The 22982-nt window shown below is 46.2% G+C and overlaps 1 protein-coding gene across 1 annotated transcript in view; it reads right to left on the reverse strand.

Annotated features, from left to right (window-relative positions):
* Positions 1–22982, reverse strand: part of LOC309851348 (uncharacterized protein) — a 49004-nt gene that overhangs the window by 21769 nt on the left and 4253 nt on the right. The window contains exon 2 of the mRNA XM_082706538.1: positions 11690–11754. Coding sequence (XP_082562664.1) covers positions 11690–11754 — 65 coding nt within the window. The remainder of the gene's footprint in view (positions 1–11689; positions 11755–22982) is intronic.

Raw genomic sequence — 22982 nt, forward strand, 5'->3', positions numbered from 1 at the left:
GGCGAGCCCACACCCTAAGGGCCAGAAGATTATCATTCTGTTAGGGAACTTTAGAATCATTACAACGAGGGATGATATTCAAAAATATATATAAAAAATAAATATATAATAACCCAACCATCAGCAGAGTTCTGAAACCTCTACTGGCTAGGGTTTAACCCTTTAGATGTTTTTTGTGAGAAGGTGGAGGTTGTCCTGGAGAAGGATCCAAGATATTTTATGAAATGAAATAGTCCCCACACAGCATCACTGAATGTCCTTAATGCTTGAAGATGGTTCCTGCTCTGCCACGTATCCCATCTCATAGCATCCGGCCACCACGAAGAAGTGTTTGTGGACTGCTGCTGGGAGGTTGAACTCTCCATATGGTCTTGTTCTCGTTCTTGGGTCCCCACAGACACCCCTCCCACAGACACCTCAGTGATTATGTTTGGGAACAAACGCCTGACCACCACTGGTTCACTCTCCAAATGCTTCGCTCTCCTCTAGAGCTCCACGAGGCATGTAAGCCTGAGTCCAGGTCTCATACCTCCCTCCTAAGTCCCCCTGAGATCATGGGACACAGTCTCGGAGAGACCCCAGGAAGCGAGGCTGGAAAGGGAAACTGAGGTTGCTGCCGGGAGACCCTTGGGCTGCTAGAACACTGCAGCATTGTTCCGAGAAACGCCTTTCCTAGCTTTCCCCAGCCTCTTAGGGACTTGAATGTTAGAGAAGACTGGTGGAGAAAGCCATGTGTGGAGTCTGAGTGAGAGTGATGGCAGAGCCTCCAGACACTTTCCAGAACTCTCCAGAACTGAGGACAGAGAGGGAAGGCAGCCTGCCCAAGGTCACACAGCAACTCAGTTACAAAGCCAAGACAACTAGGAACCTGGAAACTAACCCAAGAATCCTTCGTAAAAGGACACCCTTTCTGGAATGCAAATTCTTGCCTTTCAGAGATTGTTTCCTGAGGTCCACTCCCCCACATACTTGGTCTTCTTAAAAAGCAGGAGCTGCCTGCGTCCAGAGAGAAAAAAATTCCTCTGGGCAAAATTCTGACCCCTCCCCCCATCCTATCCCCCGTAACCCAGCCTGGGAAAAGCCTTACCGGTGCCTGCAGTTCTGACCAAGACAGGAAGTGAACTTGGGCAGGAGGGGCAGCCTTCCTGAGAATCCTTGCCCGTCATAGCCCGCAGTGTCCTCCAGGCCATCCACCCACCCGCAGGATAGTGTAAGCCAAGGGCAGGGCTGATCTCCACCCACCTTGCTTAACGCTTAAAACTGAGTGTGGTCGGGGAGCCTGGGTGGCTCAGTGGGTAAAGTCTCTGCCTTCGGCTCAGGTCATGGTCTCCGGGTCCTGGCATGAGCCCCGCATCAGGCTCTCTGCTCAGCAGGGAACCTGTTTCCAATCCCCCTTTCTCTGCCTGCCTCTCTGCCTACCTGTGATCTCTGTCTGTCAGATAAATAAATAGAATCTTAAAAAAAAAAAAAAAACTTGAGTGTGGTCAATTGAATAACATCCCCCCAAAAGATATCCATATCTTAATCCCTGGAACCTGTCAATGTTCCTCTATATGAAGGGGGAAGAAAGGACTTGACAGATGTGATTAAGCTACAGATCTAAAGATGGGAAGATTATCCTGTACTATCTGAGCAGACCCTAAATGTAATCACAGGAGCCCTTATAAGAGGAAAGCAGAGAAGCCTGAGGCACACAGAAGTGGACAGGCTATAGGATGGTGGAAGCAGAGGTCCCAACGATGTAGCCACAGGCCAGAGGAACACCAACAGCCACCAGCAGCTGGAAAGAAGCAAAGAAGGAATTCCCCTCTGGAGCCTCCAGAAGGAGCACCAGCCTGCTGACCCCTTGACTTCAGCTGGATGATGACTGGCTTTCAGAAGTGTGATAGAATAAATATCTGGTGTTTAAGCCACCAACTTTGTGGTTAGCTTGTGATAGCAGCCACGGGGAATTCATGCCTGGGACAACAAACATCCACAGCACAGTGTCCTATGTCCTAGCACTGTGCTCGAGAACTGTACATTTTGCAGAACAGATGAGAAAAGGGAATGGCAGAACAGAAAAGCCCCTAGTCTGTGTATTTCTTTTCGCAGGGGACAGCGAGGCACAGGGGAGTCAGAGAAAGAGAGGCAGGAATCGGGGTGTCAGTGATAATGGCAGTGAATGTATCCTCTGTTCAGGTTCCAAGGACTTGTTTTTACTGTTATTTTACTGTGGAGGGAAAAAGTAGAAAGGACAAAAAAGTGGGGAGAAACACACAATTACTGTTAAAATTTGGTCTATTTCTGTCCCGTCACTTTCTTTTCCTTTCATAGGTTTTTGGGTGTTTCATTTACATATTGGTATTTTACTATCAATATTCTATAGAACCTTTTAACCTATCCTGGGAGTGGGCTATGGGATATTCTAGAGTGGATAGAGCTACACAGATTTTACATTCTTTTACAGATGTTTAGTCTGTTTCTTATAGCACCATGAAGAATATATTTGGCTGTAAATTACTTTAGTTTAGAAGATGTCTGTATGGTAGATCAGTCATTTTATCTCTGGGAAACTAGGGATACAGAATCTTTGAAGGTTGTGATTCATTTTGCTGAATTACTTTCCAAATCACATTTGTGACAATTCATCCTTTGAGTATGTTGCAAAATATGGAAGTGGCCAGTTTACCACATCATGACCAGCATCTTTGCTAATTTGACATCATGATAAAGAGCATCTCTTTAAATTTGCCTATCTCTGATTAATTGTGAGGTTGTATTTTTACTTTCCTTTTCCGGTTTATTGACAGAATACTCTCCATTCCAGGGCTTGGCACAAAGTTCAACCAGTTACCACTTCCAACTGATTCTGCCCTAAGGAAAATATCCATTTTCTCATTCCTGCTTTTATAGACTTATTTGAAGACATCATCTATCATGTGGACCAGGGCGCCTGGGTGGCTCAGTGGGTTAAGCTGCTGCCTTCGGCTCAGGTCATGATCTCAGGGTCCTGGGATCGAGTCCCGCATCGGGCTCTCTGCTCAGCAGGGAGCTTGCTTCCTTCTATCTCTCTCTGCCTGCCTCTCAGTGTACTTGTAATTTCTCTCTGTCAAATAAATAAATAAAATCTTAAAAAAAAAAGATTTATCATGTGGACCATTAGGATCTTTGTTATAGAAAAGAGCACAGTTGTTCTTGGTCATGTCCCTCCAGCTTAAAGACCTCAGATGCCCCCCTGCTGCCTGTCAAACCAATCCCACGTCTTCAGCTGGGTGTTGAAAGACATTGACAGCCAGCTTTCTCTGCCAGCCCGTTCGGCCTCCTATCAGCCCCTAGCCACTCTGTGTGTGGTTACCCATACATGCTTATCTTTACTCCATGTCTCTGCTTTACGGTTGCACTCATTTTGAATGTGGTCCTTCCACCTTCCCCTGATTCCTCTGTACATGGTATCCACGGAGATCTCGTCCAAACTCCCCAGGGGTCTCTGTATATGGCCCTGTCCAAGGTCCTGGAGAGGAGCAGTCATGGGACATAGTTTCTGACTCAGAGGGTTTCCCTGTCAAAAACATGTGGAAGAGGGCTCAGATAATATTCTGATTAATTAGGAGTCTTTTGGCTTCAAGGAATAAGAACCCATGCAAAGTATCTCAAGCAAAAAAATAAAAAAATGCTTATTGGAAGGATATGAGATTTCTCAGAACACAAGGCTCAAGAGCCCAACTGGGACTCGTGGGAATTACAAGCTAGAAAACTGTCAGAAAGCAAAGCTTCCCTCTCTGCCTCTCAGGGCTGCTTGGTCTCTGGCATCCACTTCCTCCTCCCCTCCCTGAGCCAACTGCCTCTGCACATTCATTTTTCTCTTGGCTTATCATGGCACGGGCCCCAACTCTATATCATGGTTTCTTGGTCCAGAGATCATCAGCAATGGGCAATGGTCTCTATACAGAGAGAATTGCTCTATTAGATTTACTCTATCCAGTCAGGGTCCTACACTTGGCTCTCAGTGAGCCCATGTGCCCTTGACTCAGGTGTCTACCCTTGGCTTAATCAGTTGTGGCTAGAGATGAAGGTCAGGGAGAGCAGGGTCATAGAGTATAAAGGGTTGCCAGGTTGTTAAAATCTGAATTTTAACAAGCCCCACCCCCCAAGTTGTTTGTGTGTTTATGAAAGTTTCATCAGCACTGCCACAGAGCAGAAGTTCTCTGAATGACCTCTGATCCATCACCTGGGAGCTCGTCAGAAAAGAAAACTATGAGTTTCTTCCCAGAGCCTGGAGGGGGTCTGGGAAGGAGTTGGGTGCTTCACTCAGATGTACTATGCAAGTTCTGCCCCCGCCTTCTGTTTTCCATAGATAAATTCCCATCTTCTTTACAGGAATGGTTTCCATGATTTCCATCTTCTTTCCATGGGATGAAGATCCCATGTCTTGCTCTCCAGCTGTCACACAGCTGCTCTATATAAATGTAAGACGTTGGCTCTGTTTATGCTGGTCAGAGGCATGTAGCCTCTCTCTGTGGCCTGCATTTTCTTATTCAGGCAGCAACAGGACCAATGATTTCTGTTGTCCCTTCAAGGATCACAGGTTTTAGTACCCTCCTTGGTACCCACCTGTGTTAGTATCCTGTGGTTGTTGCAACAAACATCACAAACTGGGTAGCTTAACACAATGGAAGTTAATTTACTCACAGTCTGGAGGCTAGAGGTCTGGAAATCGGGGATTAGTATGGTTGTGCTCCCTCTGAAGGCTCAAGGGAGGATCCTTCCTTCCCTCTTCCAGCTTCTGGTGGCTCCGGGCAATCCTTGGGCTTGCAGTCACCTAATTCTAGTCTCTGCCTCCATCCTCACTCGCTCTCTCCTTTGTGTGCCTCATAGCTCCCTCTGCCTTCCTCTTATGAGTACACTGGTCATTCGATTTCAGGACCACCTCGATCTCCCAGGATGATGGGAACTTGAGGTTCTTAACTAATTACCTCCGCAAAGATCCCTTTTCCAAATAGGGTCACATTCACAGGTTCTGGGTAGATGTATATTTGGGCAGTCACCATTCAAAACACTACACTACCCACCCTGCCAAGTGTTTGGGACCAGACTAGGGACAAATGGTGTCCCTGTCCCATCTCCATCTTTGTCTGGAGTAACCACAAAGGACAAGATTTCTGGTGAGTCCCATGTTTGAGCCAGAGGAAAGAGAACGTCAAAAAAACAAGGCAGAGCCCCTCTTCTCAAGGCACCAGTGGTTGGGGGAAACCAGAACAGCCAAGATGGAGGCCACCTTTGCATCCCCACCCACGGCACTGCCCAACCCAGCCACCATCTTCTGCCAATTTCTGGGGCTCCCACTGGGGGATGAGAGAGTGCCCTGAGAGGAAGGCAGAACATCCTGAGAGGCATTCTGGGAATTGCGGGGTCCACAGCACTCCCTCCTGCAGCTTCTGTTCTGCCAGTGTAGGACATTTTATGATTGCCAGGATGGCAATTAAGGAGGGGACAATTGGCCAAATGGTGCATTCTTAGGCCTCGGCAGCCAGCGTTCTATGTAGTCTGTCTCAGGGCCAAGGAGGATAAGACTTTCCAGAAAGTGAGCTGGCATCCAGAAAAGGCCCATCCCAGATGGCTGCTAATGTCATTAGCTCAATAATGATGAATGAAATGAATGAGCTAGTCTCGCCCCACTGTGCTTCTCTGAGGGATGCTGATAAGAACATGATCTCCCAGCTGGGGACCACTAAGTCTGGACCAAGGAAGAAAAAAAGGGAGACTTGGGAGACCTGAGGACAGGGTGTTCATGGTGGAAATAGGGAAACGGGTCAGACTTGGGTTCTCTTCCCAGCTTGGCCACTAATTAGCTGTGTGAGCTTGGACGTGTTCTTAAGTATAGAACCTCGACACCTCATTAGAAAAAGGCAAACAATCCAAGAGGGTAAAAATGGGCAAAGAATTTGAACAGGCTTTTTTACAGAACAAACAGGTGGCCAAAATACATATGAGAAAATGTTCAATCTCTCTAGTAATTAGGCAAGTGAAACTGAAAACGACCAGAACACAAGTGGGAAAACCAGTGACACCTGAGGAAAGTCTGACGTTTCAGTAACAGACCTGTACCCATGTTAATGTCTTAGCTTTGATCACTGTATCACGATGTAAGATGCTAACATTTAGAATCTGGATGAAGGTTCTCTGAGAACCCTGTATTGTCACAACTCTTCTGTGAGCCTAAACTTTTTGCAATATAGAAAAGTAAATAAGGGACGCCTGGGTGGCTCAGTTGGTTGAGGGACTTGCCTTCAGCACAGGTCATGATCCCGGAGTCCCGGGACGGAGTCCTGCATGGGGGCAAGGCGGGGGTCCCTGTTCAGCAAGGGGTCTGCTTCTCCCTCTGACCTTCCCCCTCTCATTGTTTGCTCTCTCTCTCTCCCTCAAATAAATAAACAAATTAAAAAAAAAAGGTAAACAAGAACTACTAAAACTGTGACAGAAAACAACAAAGAGATGTGACTGTATACAGAGTGACAAGAATGACCAAGATTAGACAGATCCATGGCCACAGGGTAGCACTGAGAAGTGGGCTGTGTCATGCACCTTTGGTGGGGACATGATTTGCTGCCACCTTTTCAAGAGAGCACTCTGGCAGTATGGATTACAACGTCATTGTGCATGCCCCTTGGCCCCGGGAAATCCACGGCTGGGTATTTATCCTACCAAAATCTCTCTACTTGGATTCAAAGAGTCAAGTCCAAGGGTGTTTGCCATAGCCCTACTTGTAATAACCAGGAGCCACCTAAATGCCCAAGTAGAGGAAAGTCACCCCTAGACGGCAGGTTAAATGATATAGTCCACGTAGTCATGAAATATTATACAGCAGGTAAAAAGGATGTCACACATTCAATGAATAAAAATGAAAAGGCTTCCAAAGCAAAACGAAAGTATAATCTCATTAATGCAAAGGGAACGCACAAATAAAGCCGCACATTCCTAAATATATGTGTACAAATGTACACACCCCTCCAAAAGTTGACAAAGATACCCTCCCAACTGGAGAGGGCAGTGGGCCAGGATGGAAGCAGGCAGAGAGGGTAGGGTGGTGCCGAAGGGGACTTTTGCTTTTTCTGTATTCTTTGCATTTTTAACAATAAGGTTTTCATGGATTACTTGTGTGGGTTTTTTTATGGTAATTTTTTGAACAAGTGCTAACCTCCTCTGACCTGCATTTTCCTCATTTTTAGAATAAAGAAGTTAGTAGTACCATGTCATACATCAATTTTATCTCAATTTTTAAAACTTAAACTGAATAATTGATTCAATTTAATAAAGGAGTTAGGTCAGGGCTCCTCTGTGGCTGCTTCCAGCTCTGAATGTCTTTAACTGGAAGCTGAGGCTGTGGAGACACTGTCCCCTCCCCACTCTCTCTAGTCCTCACTCTTTCTAGCTTATTCCTGACTTAAAGCCTTTGCACTTGCCCACTACCCCCCCAACCTGGCATGCTCTATCTTTCCCATGTCTTCATGGAGCTGCTCCTTCTTGTCTCCTCTTGCCTAGAGCTCAGCGTGATGGTCACCTCCTTGGGGGACCTCCCTGACCCCCCGAGGTAACAGTGGGAGAGGAGGGAAAGGCAAGGCCAGATCAGAAGGGTCTGGGAGACCAGGGTAAGGAGTAGGGATCTCAGCCTCAGATGGGTGGAATGTCCAGAGGGATTTAATGCTGGGAGAGGCGTGGGTGCACGGGGAGGGGAGGGGAAGGGAGAGGGGTGACGTGAGGCTGCCTCCACACCTCGTCAGAGCCCAAGGTCAGTCTGACCCGAAGGTGGGCAGATCATAGGACATAAGGTAGAACCCGCTGTGAAGAATTGGAGGTCATCTCCAGGTAAACGGAGCTGGAAGAGGAGGGAAGTGTCAGAGTGAATCGATTTCAAGTGAGTGCCCTGCTCAAGTGTGCTAGGGCTCCGTGTAGCACAGTGTTTTTCCATCTCCAGGATAGTAGTATCCCTCCTAAATTCACTTAAGACGTGAAGTGTCCTATTTTGACCTCCTTTCAGATCCAACTCTCAAAAATGTCTCTCAACACAAGGGTACACCCTCTCTTTTTCTCTTTTTGCCTCTCTTCCTCTTTCCCTGACCACTATGTTTTCCACCCCTCTTCTTTTCCCCAAACTTCCTCCAGTTTTGGCCATGTCTCCTTCCTCCTCCCCTTTTCTTTCTTTCCTCACTCACTGAGACCCACCAATCCTCCACAAATCCTCTCCCCAGCGGTATTCGGTTGCTGGGCCTGCCTGCCCTTCCCGAGTGGTTGCTGGGTTGGACACACCTTCATTGCTTTGGCTCCAAGCACTTTCCAAGGCTGGCTTCTGCAGGCTGAACACCCAGAAAAGCTTCCAAGACTCCCTCCCTCTTCCTTCTCTTCCACAACCCCAGCCTCACGCGTTGCCAATGGTTACTTGCAACTCACTTGGGGTGGAGAGGGGAGTTGTGGGTTCAGCGGCAAGGAGGACAAGGAAAGGTCCAGGCAGGGACCCAGACCCCATCATGCCTTTCCCCCTCTTGTTCCTGCTTCTCTCAGAGGCACTTTTTCTGCGGGGCTAGAACCCTGGAAGGGGTGCAGAGGAAGAAAGCCTCTTCCCCCAGTTCCAACTAGAAAGGGCCCAGGGGTCAGCCCAGCTTGGATCATGGGCCCACTTGCACGACCAGAAAGGTAGACACCATCATAGACACCACCACAGGGTTTGAAGGGACAAAAGGGATCGTTCTCCTAAAGAAGAGGGCGTCCATACCCTAGGAAAGGGGAAAGAGTCCTAGGCAGACAAAACAGGGGGTGGCCACATTCCCCCATGTTCAGCCCATGGCCTGACCTTCCTGTCTATGAAGACTGGATCCTCAGCAGGAAGAAGACTTTGGGGGACCTGGCCGGGACTTCCAGCTCTTCCTGCTTGATCTCCTTGACCAGCTGCTGCTGTCCATAGCCCGTGCCCCGAGGGCACTGTCTCCTTGCTCCATCAACCCCCAGCTCAAAGCATTCACTTTCAAGGTCTCTTGGATGCTGCCAAATCTGGTTGTTCTCAGCAGCCAGCCTATCTGGAAGAACGTTATTTTAAATTTTTAAAAATGTCAGATTTGGAAGGTCAATTGTTTCAGAAAATACACCATTTGTATACAAAGCACGGGCCCCTGCTTCCCTCCAGGATGTTGCTTTTCAAGGAATTACATCTGTTTAGAGCTAGGAGACCCCCTGGAGGTCTTCTACTCCAACCCCTTCATTTAAGTCGAGTATTTTGCCCAGTGGTAGCAGCTAGGGAGGAGCACTGGCAACTAGAAACCTTAAAAATTCTTAAAACTCCTAAAAACAAAAACAACAACAACCGTGAATCAACACTCAGGGTTTCCACCTGATGTTTGTGCATTGTTTCAGAAAACAATGACGGTGATGAAAATTACTGTGGACAGGTACACCTCCCCCCCCCTTTCTTTTAGGCTTAAAATTTAAGCCATATGCATTTTTTAACTAGATTATTAGAATAATTATTAGAATATTGAATCTAATTTTCCCCTTCAGTGCATTCATCTGCACAACAATTTATCTTTACATGCCTTTGATCTTCAGTGGGTAGTGAATCTTAGCTTTATACTCCCTCCACGGCCCTTGGCCTCCCACTCAGGCATTCAGGGACCTGGAAGCAAATACTTCAGGACACGGAGGGAAAAAGGACAGAAGAATTCTTCGTTAAAGAGTTGCTTTGTCATTGGTCACTCTTCCTGGTCTATCTGGTTTGGGTCTTCACATCTGACTTCCTTAAACAGGCGTACTCCCTTACTCTGTTCATAATTTCGATTCCATATTCCAAACACAAAGTCACTGGCCCGACTTGCAAGAGAAAGCAGTTATTGTGGATGAACAAGGGAAGCACGTGGGCCCTGAGATGCTATTGTTGCCCACAAAAGCCCCTCTATGACTTCGTGAGCATCAGGCCCCCACATCACACAGCACAAGAAGGGCGCTCACTGTGCTCACGCTCTGTTTAACCCTCTAGAATTTGTAAACAACTGAAACTTAACAAAAAACAAGTTGTTTTTGTTTTCTTTTGTTTTTTTAGCTTGCTTGTGTTTGTAACTCAATAAAATGTTTGTTAATTAACTTCACGCACTCATTTTTTCTTTTTTTAACCCCAGATTATATCTGCATTTGAATGGACTCCACTGGCTGGTTTGACTTGGATGGTCTCTTTGAACACGGGCTGATTTCTGGGTATGTGCCTTGCAACAGTCAGGATTGGCTAGATTGTGGTGCAGTAACAAACAATGCCCAAGTACCAATGGCTTGATAAAATTGGTTTCCTGCTCATGTTATGTGGCCCATGAGGATCAGGAGGGAGTTTGGAGCATATTATAATCACTTAGGGACCCGGACTGAAAGAAGCTCCATCTTTTCTTTTTTTTTAATAAGATTTATTTATTTATTACTTACCTGAGTGATTGTAATATGCTGCGAAGAGCACACAAGCAGAGGGAGTGGCAGGCAGAGGAAGAAGCAGGCTCCACGCAGAGCAGGGAGCCTGATGTGGGGCTCAATCTCAAGACCCTGGGATCATGACCTCAGCTGAGGGCAGCCGCTTAACAACTGAGCCACCCAGGTGCCCCAAGAGGCTCCATCTTGACATGGGCTTCCACATTCGCCTCAGCAGATGGCAAGGACTCTGGAGGGATTTTCACAAGCCAATTTATGTGACGCTTCACCTCCCTTCACAACTCCTTGGTCTGAAGTCACCCTTTGACCCCATGCAACCCCTCTGCGGGCCAGGAAGTCCAGTGCCCCGTGTGCTCATCTGGAGAGGAGAGGCCACACAGCGCTCAGTGCGTGCGCACACACACACACACACACACTGCTCATAAGAATCCCATCTTTATAATGGGTCCAGGTACAAACCTCTCTGAGGACAGTCCAGTGCCAAATCAAGTGATCAAAGCTTTAAGTATAATTACGAGTCAGGCCTGGATGGAACTGAGGAATAAGAAATGGGTTTCTGGACAATGCAAGTCATAGAAATTTTTCACTTAATTTTGTAGTATATGAGTTGTATCTCACATTTAAAAAAAAAAAAAAGTCCACCTGTTCCTCCCTGGGGTCTGGGGCACTGGAGGGGAAGTGGGAGCGGCGCTGCTCTGGAGGGTAGAGACCACGGGTGCTGCCGCACATCCCACGATGTGGCCCCACGACAAAGACTTTCCTGGTCCAAAGTCATGCTGTGGTCAAGAACCCTATGTTACATTACTTGTTATATTAACCCTAGGTTAATACAACGTTCACATTCTGAAAACAAAAACAAAAATAAATCCCTAAACCAAAAACAAACAAAAAGGCTGCCTTGAGCTGCCTTGAGTTCCAGCCCTGCAGCCCTGGCTTCGCTGAGACGTCGTTCTTCCAGGGCAGAAGGCACACATGGGGACCGCGAGAGGGGCTGCCGCTGTGCCCTACACAGGGCAGGGACGAGATCCCGCTTCGGATAATGCTTTACAAGCAGCCCTCGGCTTTCCCAATACTAGTCGCCCTCCCTCCCCAGCAATGACAGCACAGAATGTCTCCAGACAGCGTCACAGGTCCCCGAGAGCAGAATCTCCCCCAGTAGAGAACCCTGATCCCATACAATGTCCAGGTTCAAGGATGATTCCAGGCCAGTTGTGCTGCCGGGGAATCCTGAACTGGGAAATATAAGACCTACCTTTAAATCCAGCTCTGGCTTTATATCACACAGTGGCTTTCTTCTTGGGGCCTCAGTTTCCCGATCTGTAAAAGGAGAAGATCACACAAAACAGTTCCTAAAGTGGGCTCAGAACTTCAAAGGGTCTAGGGCTCGGATTCCACAATTTTTCATTCTAACGTTGTTCCAATCATAGCCTCACTCTCTCCCCAAAACAAGAGGGGAGTGAGCAGCACTGTCCAGATGGTGGGGCGGCGAAGGTGGGGGGGGGTGCTTAGAGAGGGGAACACAGAGAATGGAAGGCCAGTGGAGAAAGAGGGAGATGGGGAAAAGGTACCAAAATGCACCAAAAAGGCATTTCCCAGGCTGTCCCTGTGCTTTCCCACTCAGTGTCTTCTGTGACTTAAGGCATAGAAAAGATGGACAGGGGCTGATAAATGATTTTTGGAGGAGAAGTTAAGAGGATAAATTGCATGCATTGTGCACAGAGAAAAGAACAATGTACCTGAAAGTAGGAAGGAAGAGTGATTGTGTGTGTGTGTGTGTGTGCGCGCGTGCACACACGTGTGTATGTGTGTGCCCGCACATGTGTGCACACCTCTGCTGTATCCTTACCAATGGCAGGAGAAATTGGACAATTTTGATTCAGCTTGAAGCTGCCTGTAAGCTTTTTAAAAAGTCATGATCACAGGCTTATTAGATTTGCTGAGCCCTTACTGGCCTCTTGACTCTTGTTTAGCTACAATCAAGACAGGGGTGGGAGGAGGAAAGGGAGAGACGCCCCCTCTTCCTTGCCCTCTGCACTTCCTCCCGGTCCATCTCAGAATCCAATAAAGCTTGACAGTGAAACTTGAAAGGGAGTGAGAGGTATTTAATCAAAGACTGTTCAGTCTGAACGATGATTCAGGATTTTTCAAAAGCTTGAAGAGACAAACCAGACGGCCTTTTCCACTCTAGACTCCCTGCAGAGGGTGTCTACCTATCTTCTCCTTGGATTAGATTTGTACTTGTTTGGGTTTATTGTTCCCCCCCCAGCCACATTAACACTTTTCTAGTTTGCTAGTAGCCTGAGCTCGTAGGCTATCCTACAACCACAGTCAGCACCTGTTTCTTAGAAGTCATTCTTCCAGTTTCATCCATTCTGTCCGCCAGCCCCTCTTCAGCTGTTTCTGCAGCACCTGTTATGTGCCAAATACTGTGTTATGGGCTGAAGGTACGGAAGCGACTAGAATACAGCACTGGCTTCCCAGAGCGCCACATTCAGGTAGGCGCAGTCATGTACATGAGTGAGTGCACCCCAGTGAGGTAAGAGGGACACTGGGGCAACATCTAGCCCTAAAAGGGAGGCCTTCATGGAGCTAAGTCTTGAAGGACAAATAAGCTATTTGGGCGGAGAAGAGGGAATGATCAGGCTTATGAAAGGCATAAACACGAAAGAAAATGGGGTGATTCATTGGCTCGGAGAGAGTGTGTTTTAATTGGACTGTAATCTTCAGACAGGAGATGGTCAGGCCAGTCCCAGATGGCCACCCCACGGCCACTGTGGCCTTGAACCCCGTTACCAAACTTTGGTTCCCATTATTCACAGGAGCTGTGTTCTGCAGTCGCCACGCATACTGAACTAGCAGATACTGAACCACTGCTCCTGGGGGAAATGCAGGCTAGGATTCCTACAACCTTCTCATCGACTGGATCATGGGCACCCTTGTCTTACGTGTCTTTGTTTGAAAACACCTTCTTTAATGCATATCATTGCCTCATTCATGCTGAGCTTGTGGCCGAGAGCACAGCAGCTCACACCGAATGATGGCTACCTAACATACGTATTCTCTCCATGAGGCTCATCGTAGCCTCCTTGTGCTTACAGACACCGGACAGCCCCTCAAGGCTATGTCTGGGGCCGTGTTAAACAGCAAAGTCACCCACAAGAAACACAAAAATGCCAAAAGCATGGCACTGAACAAACTATGAAAAGGGTACTTGTTTACAGCATGAGAGCTGAAATGAGGAGGCAGAACCGTTGCCTTGTTTGACCTCAGCTGGGAACGTGCCCAGTTGGACCAATCCTGTTTTTTTTGCCACTCTGCACACGTCCGCGAAGGACCGCAAAAGCGCCGCCCGTATTGATTTGGGGGGTACAAATCCATCTCAGGGAGTAAGCGAATTGACAGCTACAGAATCATGAATAAGATGGACTGTCGTATTTCAAAAACGTAAATACAAGCCTCGCAGTTCTTGGAACGGCCAACGACCACTAGACACAACAGAATATTTTGATGCTCTTCATTTTGATTTTTCCTGTAATGCAGGAGAAAGGCACGAGAGCATTTAGGGCTAATGCTGCATTTAAGACTCAAGATCTGAGAATTCATGTGAGGCCACAGGACACTAAAGCAGTGTTTAGAACAGACCATCCTGGGTTATTCCAGAAGGGCAGCCTGTCAGAGGGTGACTTACAGTTCATTCTCTGATGCCAGGGAAACCAGACGACTTAACTAGCATCATCATTCTCGACTGGAGCAAAGCAAAGAGCCTCAGCCCCAGACCGCTTCTCTATTATGTCAGCCGTCAGCAACGTGTTCGTATGTGCAGGAGCATCAGGAAATCACAGCCCGCCAGTTGCTGGCAGAAATGTGACAGGCTCTGTCCAGCCATGTGTTTCAAGAACAGTCTGGGCAGCCTGGTGCTTCAGAATTTTCTGGAAGGGGGTGATAAATAACATCCCAGGGTTGCTTCCAGGGCAATTATTTATTTGAAATGCTAGACATGGTTTTATTTACTATTTTAAAATATAGGGGGGGTGCCTAGGTAGCTCAGTCATTCGGTGTCTGCCTTTGGCTCAGGTCATGATCCCAGGGTCCTGGGATCAAGCCCCGTATCAGGTCCCCTGCATGGCGAGAAGCCTGTTTCTTCCTCTCCCACTCCCCTTGCTTGTGTTCCCTCTCTCACTGTGTCTCTCTCTGTTAAATAAATAAAATCTTTAAAATAAAAACAAATAAAATAAAATAAAGGGCACCAGGGTGGCCTAGTCAGTTAAGCATCTGCTTTCGGCTCAGGTCATGATCTAGACCCTGGGATCCAGTCCCGCATTGGACTCTCTGCTCAGTGGGGAGCCTGCTTCTCCATCTGCTGCTCCCCCTGCTTCTGCTCTCTCTGTCAGATAAATAAATAAATGAATAAATGTCTCTTATACAGGAAAAAAAAAAAAAAGATGTAGAAACAGTTCCCTCAGTCCAATCTCCCAGCTGACACACTGACTTCATCAAGGGATTCTCTTTATCATTGAAGAATGTACTTTGTTACTTAGAATTTGATCCTTAAAGAAGGTATGCTACAAACTGCCTAGGTGATATTTAATGCCAATTTTTTGGTATTTCCCCAAATTTTTAAGAATATTTTTATTAACATATAATGTATTATTTGTCCCAGGGGTACAGGTCTGTGAATCTTCAGGCTTACACATTTCATAGCACTCACCATAGCCCATACCCTCCCCAACGTCCATAACCTAGCCACCCTATCCCTACCCCCCCCAGCAGTCCTCAGTCCCCAGTTTATTAAATGTAATTTTGTAGATGATAGATTTTTTTTTTTTTTAGTAGATTCAGGTTCACAGCAAAACTGAGTAGAAAGTACAGTTTCCATTTTCCCCTGGCCCTGACCCACAGCCTTGCCCACTACCAACATTAGCATTGGAGTGTTACCTTTGTTATAATCCATGAGCCTACACTGACACATTATTACCATGCAAGCTCCAGTTTACATCAGGGTTCACTCTTGGCACTCTCCGTCCTATGGGTTGGACAAATACATGTATCTACCATTATATCATACAGAATCATTCGCTGCCCTAAAAACCGTCTGTGCTCTACCTCTTCCCCGCCAACCCCTGACAACCAATGACCTTTTTACTGTCTCTATAGTTTGGCCTTTTCCAGAATGGCATATAGTTGGAATCAGACAGTATGTAGCCTTTTCAGACTGGCTACCCCCAAACGTGTGAGATCAATATCAGTTAATAACACATTTTTGCAAACCGCCATACTGTGAGCGGCTTGAGTCTTGGTCATAGATGTCTTCCCAGCATAGAGGAGGCACTTAAATGTTTGTTGAAAGCATGAATGGATGAGTCTCCATTAAAAAAAAAGAAAAAAGAAAAGAAAAAAGCAGATTCTCCAATTTTAAAAAAATCAGAACACTAATAACAGACAGTGTTAGTACTTACAACTTATTATCACCTGGGAAAAGAAAAGATATTCACTCTTAATAAAGAACAGTTTGTAAAAAATAAGATACAGATGCCAGACTGTCTCTCTCTCCCTCTCTCTCTCTCCATAGATGATAGATAGATAGATAATGAGATTTGATTCAGATCTTTAAATTCTGACTACAACCTTCATAGAGTAAGATCTCCCATCTGAGGGCATGGTTTAAGTGAAAGGAATTTCTGCTCAGCTCTTTCAAGTTTTGTGTTTGGGCTCCCCTTTAAGCACTCCCCAAATTACCTGCCACTCCCCTAGGCTGGTCTATCCAGGGTGTCTGAGCAAAGCCAAACATAAGGAGAAAATGACCTCACGGATCCGTTATGTGTTGTCCCTATTTCTAGCCCCAGAATCATCTTTACTTTTTTGACAATAGAGCTGACTGCTGAGTCATGTGTAACCGAAACCTTCCTCTGCAGTTCACCCTGCTTCCTGCTGGAACCCTGGGAACCTAGACCAGGAGCGGAGGCCTCCCCAGGGCAGTGGAGGGAAGGAGAGGTGATGCAGGGAATAGAAAAGCAGATAGGAAAGCCTGAGCCGAAGCAATGATTATTAGTGAGAGGTAAGCCCAGAACAATTAAAACACGGTTCTGCCTTACTTTACATAACTAAGGGGTTTATAAATTTGCATGTAAATCAACCTGCATGTCAACTGCAACAAGGGAGCTAATATATATATAAAATGCAGCCAAATTAGAAAGTTTTATATCTATAAATTTATAGATATATAAATTTAAATATAAATTATATAATTTAATTATACTATTTTTATTTTTATATTAATTATATATAAATATATATTATATATATACATATATATGTGTGTGTGTGTGTGTATATATATATATATATATGTATATATATATATATATATATGAGTTTATTTTAGAGAGAGAGGGAGGGATGGTTAGCAAGAGAGAGGGGCAGAGGGAGAAGGAGAAAGAGAATCTGAAGCAGGCTCCATCTCCTGACTCTGAGATCATGACCTGAACAGAAATCAAGTCAGCTCTTGAACTGACTGAGCCACCCGGGCGCCCCCTAGCTGTATTATCTTGGTATTTTCCTATGTCGTCTTTGAGAGAGGACGGTCGATGTCTCATCAAAACATTCTGCCCCGCAGACCATTAGGCAGGACAAATACATTTGAGGCTAAGTATGCCATGAACCTGGGCCTTTGACTTCATGTTGAAAATAAAGGAGTGTTGGTATCAAAGGCTGTCCTATGTTTCAAGAGCAAATGCCTTGTTGTGAAAAACATGTTCAGGAATCTATTTCAAAGAGAAAGAATGGGTTGCTCATTCAGAGGAATTACCAAGTGAGATGGCTTCCTAGCATTACTGTGGCTATTCCTTGACATCCCTTCCTGCCCCTGGAGCTGGTATTTATCTCTCCAATAAAGACTACATTTCCCTGCCTCCCTTGCAGCTATGTGAGGCCACACGCGGAAATCCCGGCCAACAGGATGTTAACGAGAATGTCATATGTAACTTCTAGGATATACCCTTGAAGGAAGAGATGCTCCCTTGTTTATCTCTTCCTCCTTTCTGGGAATGTGATGCCTGGAGTTCAAGCAGCCATTTTGCACTCTCAGGGAGTGAAGGGGTTCAGAAGAGCACACCCCCGCCCCCCCACCCCAGAACGAGCCACTTTGGCATGTGGATTATTTTGAGCTGGAGGCTTGAGACCCTGTGGGATCAAGAGAAACTTTTTAGCCTCCCTTAACCACACAGAGGAATCTAAGTTGGGGGTCTTTCCAGCAGAGGTAAATTTTATCTGAGTGACCCACCTATATGGCAGGGCAAACATCTAATTTCCAAATATCTGCTGTTCTCATTGCCTGGTAAAGTGTATTCCATTCCTCTGAAATCCCAGACCCCTATCCACTTCTCCTTAGTTCAGACTGAACTGAGTCCAGCTAGAAAGACCTTTGAGGGAACAGGAATTCTTGCTTCCCACCAGGAGCATGCTAAGGATGGTAGAGAAACCAGGCAGATGGACATGGGCTCCAAAAAGGTCTTGGAGTTTCTAAATCAGCCTTTGACTCCTCCTTCTGGGCTCCTATGTAAGAGGGAAATACAATTTTCTCTTATTTGAACCACTGCTATGTTGCATTTTTCACTCAGAGCTGAATCAAATGTTAACTGATCAAGTTATAAAGGAAATGATTATTTCATCTCAATGTAGACATTATTTAATTCCATTAAATGGACCTTACTACATAGAAAAAGAAGACGGAGGTTCTTAACCTCAGGGTCCCTGAACTTAAAAGGGAAACAAAATCATCTTTATTTTTACAACCTTTCCTGGAATATAGCATTTCAGTACTGAATGTAGTAGGAACAGTACCTTTGACTTTGTCATTAGTAGATATGTTCATATCATAGTTCGTGAGTGACAGATACCTCAAAGTATCATTTCTATTTACCCCCATTTGAAATTAGGAAAGTCATTAAATCCAGTGCTAGTTTGTCATGTAATGTTATGCGAAGGCAGGCTGGGTTCTTGGGGAAGCGTATTTCAAGACAGAGTTTAGCATGTGAGATATTTAGATGGTGCCCTTTGGGGGATCAATACCTGTGGAAGGAGAGAAAAGAAGCAGAACTGCGCAAAGGAGGAAATCGAGCTGCCATACAGGCCCGACAACAGCTTCAGAGGACCTCGTGGGAATCTCTGAGCCAAAATGGACCATCAGAGTCGCCCCTACAGCTGTGGCCATCCCTGGAAGATGTGACAGCTAAAGCCATCAGCTGACAGCACAGCTGTAGCTGGGACAACAAGTCCTTCCTGAGAGCTGATCTAGGTGCTACATGGTCTCCACATCCTTCCCAGGTCACCCTTGCACTATTCAGATCCATTTTTCCATATATTTTCAGGGAGCAGTTTTCCCAATATTCCATTGGGCCTTTCTTCTTGGAAGCAACTTAGGAAAGTTAGTTCTATTGATTCTTAACCGCTGCAGCTGTAAGAGTGTTGAAGCCTCAAATGATATTCACCATTGCCTTATTCCAATACCCATTTTAGACCCCCGTCGTCCTCAGCTAGCATCTCAGCTGGTCTTGGGGCTTCCCTGAAGGCACGACCCAGGCGATCCTCCCTGAAGGGTCTGTGCCCCGGTCACCATGCCTTCTTTGGTAAGCAGAATCATGCCGCCACCAAAGATGTCCATGCCCTGGAACCTGTGGATGTGTTATTTCATACGGCTAGTGGACTTTGGTGATTAAATTAAGAATCTTGAGTGGGAAAATTGTCCTGGATTATCTAGGTGGGCCCAGTGTTATCATAAGGAGTATAAGCAAAACAGGGAGGCAGGGGTGTCAGAGTCAGAGAAGGACATGTGAACCATGGAAATGATGACTAGGTGGGGTCTCTGGACCTGATGGACTCACTGTCAGCTGGACTCTGGCCAGGGCTCCATTCATTACCTGGTCTTCACGTGCCTACATGTCTCTGGGTATCAATGTCAACTCAGACCCTGAGTCCAACTCTCCTCAAAATATTTGGGCTTTCCTCTTTCCCCAGTATATGCATGCCATAGTGTTACAGACTCTTTCTGAATGGAGAGCCAGACTTCTTTTCAGTCAGCTCATTCTGGATCTGAGAACTGGCTCAGGTCTGAGACTTGGGAAAGGGAGCATGACTTCTTATCGGGCAGACTGCCTTCACTTCCTGATCATTTGTCCTTAATTTCTTCTGATGATGCAAGCTGCCTATCTTCTTCTTCTTGCTTCTGGCTGCCCATGTCTTTTACCCCAAGGGAATCTGTATTCCACTACCAGGGTTCCTAAGTCTTTATAGGTCAATCCCATGGACTCCACTCCAACCTCACCAGTCATTATGATAAATGCATCCATCCAAATTCTGATAGTGCACCAATTATGACTCTTTGGTTTAATGAAAGCAGACCCCAAAAAGTACACTCATATAAGGTAAAGGTTATAAAGTACCAGCACCAAGAAATGACAGGTAAATATCAGAGATGTCTAAGGCATCCAGGCTCAGCTTCCCATCAGTCACACAGCATGTACTTCATCTTAGGATCATAACCCACCAGGATTTGCACAAGATGTCTTGATTTCAAGGAGGCTACAGTCTCATCAGAAGGTGGGTCTTTAATATGCTTCTCTTCCCATAGCCCAAACCAGCCTGCATGATTGGGTTCATAATGAAAACTGAGATTACATAACAGAAAACAGGTACAAACAATCCATCTGTAGATTTTCTATAAATGGTAGTGACAAGCTGGTACAGACTGTCCCTAGTGTTTTGTGGACTGAGCACAGAACTGCATTAATCACTAGTTTGTAAACTCTCCTCTGGATGGGTCAAGGGCAGGCACCACTTCCTTAGGGTCCCCCTGAAAATAAGCTCAGGGTTGCAGCAAACCAAATGACTAAAGGCCACATCTGGCTTCTATTGTTTTGGGTCCTATCATCATCATTGCTTTCATTTGGCCTAATTTGGTAAGAGCCTTTCCTATGTAGACTTGGCCTATAAAGAGAGTTCCTTCTCAGCCTACTGATACTGGTGTCCCTCTTATCAACACATTCCTTATGGCCTTGATACAGTTGTCTTCTGTGCTTCCCTGTGGAACTTTAGCATCTGGTGGGGGTTCTGGACTTTACACCAAATATTTATACCAGCAGCCCACTGCTCTTAACCTTTGAATGCTCTCTTCCACTGGCCACCATGCAATTCCGGCATTTCTATGCCACTTTCTGTGGCCTTTGTCTTTCTCATGCTTCTAGGAAGGTGTGCAGACCATCTCCAGGAGTCTTTGCTTGGATACAAATTCCTGTCCCCCTTGATCAAGCACCCTTAGAACACAGTTCCACACATACCCTCCAGGTTCTCAATGGTACATGCTGGTTAGATCTGTGGCTTCTTAGAGGGCCCATCCCTTTTCTCCCTTCTCTCTCTCAAGTCATTTCTCTGGCTGAGTTAAGTCACGGATCCACTTAATTCTGGGTATGTTTAGTGGCCTGGAAAGGAGCTGATGGTGGGGGTGAGGGGGAGCAGATGGAGAAGGGAGTCACGTTGACTTGAGGTAAGATGACTTTGCCTTTTCTTCAAGCAAAGGGGAGGGGGGTGCTCCTGCAGACTCAGAGAGTTCAAAGGAATCTGGGAATCTGGGATTTTCAAGGGCATCACTGAATGTTCATTTTATATGTCAGAACCCATCCTTTCCCAACAAAGATTCTGACCCAGTCATAGCAGGCTTTGGTTGGCAGTTTAAGCGTCTTTGGGGCATGGTTACTCAATTGAATTTAGTAGTAGTCACCCCATTATGATCCTTAGTTACTATTCCCCACCCCACCTCCCATATTCCTCAAACACCTGATATCTCACAGCAGCTAGTGCATTCCCCTCCACCAGTATCCATTCCCAATTTACAGTCTTAACAACTGGATCCACCTCGTGCCAGGAGCTAGCGCTTCTCCACCCCCCAACCAGTGATGGACCCTCTCCGGCAGCAGCATTGGGGGCTTTCCAGCTCCCAAACTGCATCTTCTCATCTGCTTTCTTTGACCATTCCTGACGCCAGTTGTCCTAGGTCGAGTTATCCAAGAACCTGAGTTTAGGATACAAATGTGTTCTAGGACATGCCGTCAACACCTGAGGAAGTAAGGAAAGGAAGCGGGACTGAGCAGAAGAAGAAGATCGGCCCAACAGCAGCCTGCCTGGCTCCCTGGGGAGATCTGGAATGAAAAAGGTTAAAAACCCTCTGATAAGGGGCAACTGGGTGGCTCAGTGGGTTAAATCCTCTGCCTTCGGCTCAGGTCATGATCCCAGGGTCCTGGGATCGAGCTCTGCATCGGGCTCTCTGCTCAGCAGGGAGCCTGCTTCCCTCTCTGCCTGCCTCTCTGCCTACTTGTGATCTCTGTCTAATAAATAAATAAAATCTTTAAAAACAAACAAACAAAACCCTCGATAAAAAGGTGCACGATGATGCCTCCTCTCCCTGGAACTTAATTTAAAATTTGGCTATCATCGTTCTCCATTATCCAGTACCCACCTCAAGATCCACTGGCATTGGGGTGCCTGGGCGGCTCAGTCAGTTGAGTATCTGCCTTCAGTTCAGGTCATTATCCCAGGGTCTTGGGATTGAGTCCTGCATCAGGCTCCTTGCTCAGTGAAGAGTCTGCTTCTGCCTCTCCCTCTGCTCCTTTCCCTGCTCATGCTCTCTCACATGCACTCTCTCTCTCAAATAAATAAATAAAACCATTAAAAAAAAAAAAAAAGATCTGCTGACATAGTCACATATGTGAGAATCTTATGATAGAAAAGTTCAGGTTCTTTTCCGAGGGGTCTTTTTTACCCTTTCTGTAAATCAAGGTGTGTATGGTAGAGACTGTTACCTTCTATCCAAATCCTTTCTCTTCTTCTTGGGTACACGGTTCTTCCACATTTGTTGGGGTTCCTTGCAGCTGGGATGGCCGTGTGATTAAATTCTAACAGTGAAACGGGATTGGATGCCATGTCCAGCCTCTAAGACAGCCAATGTGCTTCCTGCATTTGCTCCTTCTCCTCCTGCCAACTGGGCTGAGATGACCCAGCCTCAACCAAGCAAAGAACAAGAAGGCTCTAAGGAGTGGCAGAGCCGCAAGATGAAAGGAGCCTGGGTTCCTGAACCTCAAGGAGAGGAAGTCACCCACGTGAACACTGCCCCCTAGGCTGTGAAGGGAGTTGTGTTTGAGCCATTATATTTTGGGGTCTGTTTAGCACAATAGTTTGGCTTACTTTTTTTAAAAAAATAAATTTTATTTATTTATCTGAGAGAGAGAGACAATATGAGGAGAAGGGAACCGCAGAAGGAGAGGAAGAAGGAGAAGCAGACTCCCCACTGAGCAGGAAGCCTGATGTAGGGCTTGATCCCAGGACCCTGAGATCATGACCTGAGCTGAAGGCAGATGCTTAATCGACTGAAGCACCCAGGTGCCAGAACAGTTTAGCTTACTTGACTGAAATAGTATATGAATAGATTTGGTAGCAGTGTCCAAATTCTATGGGTATCCGGAGCTTAGTTCCAATTCCACCTGGGACACTATTACCTA

This window comes from Mustela nivalis (assembly GCF_964662115.1).
Source record: "Mustela nivalis genome assembly, chromosome: 17".
NCBI classification, from domain to species: domain Eukaryota; kingdom Metazoa; phylum Chordata; class Mammalia; order Carnivora; family Mustelidae; genus Mustela; species Mustela nivalis.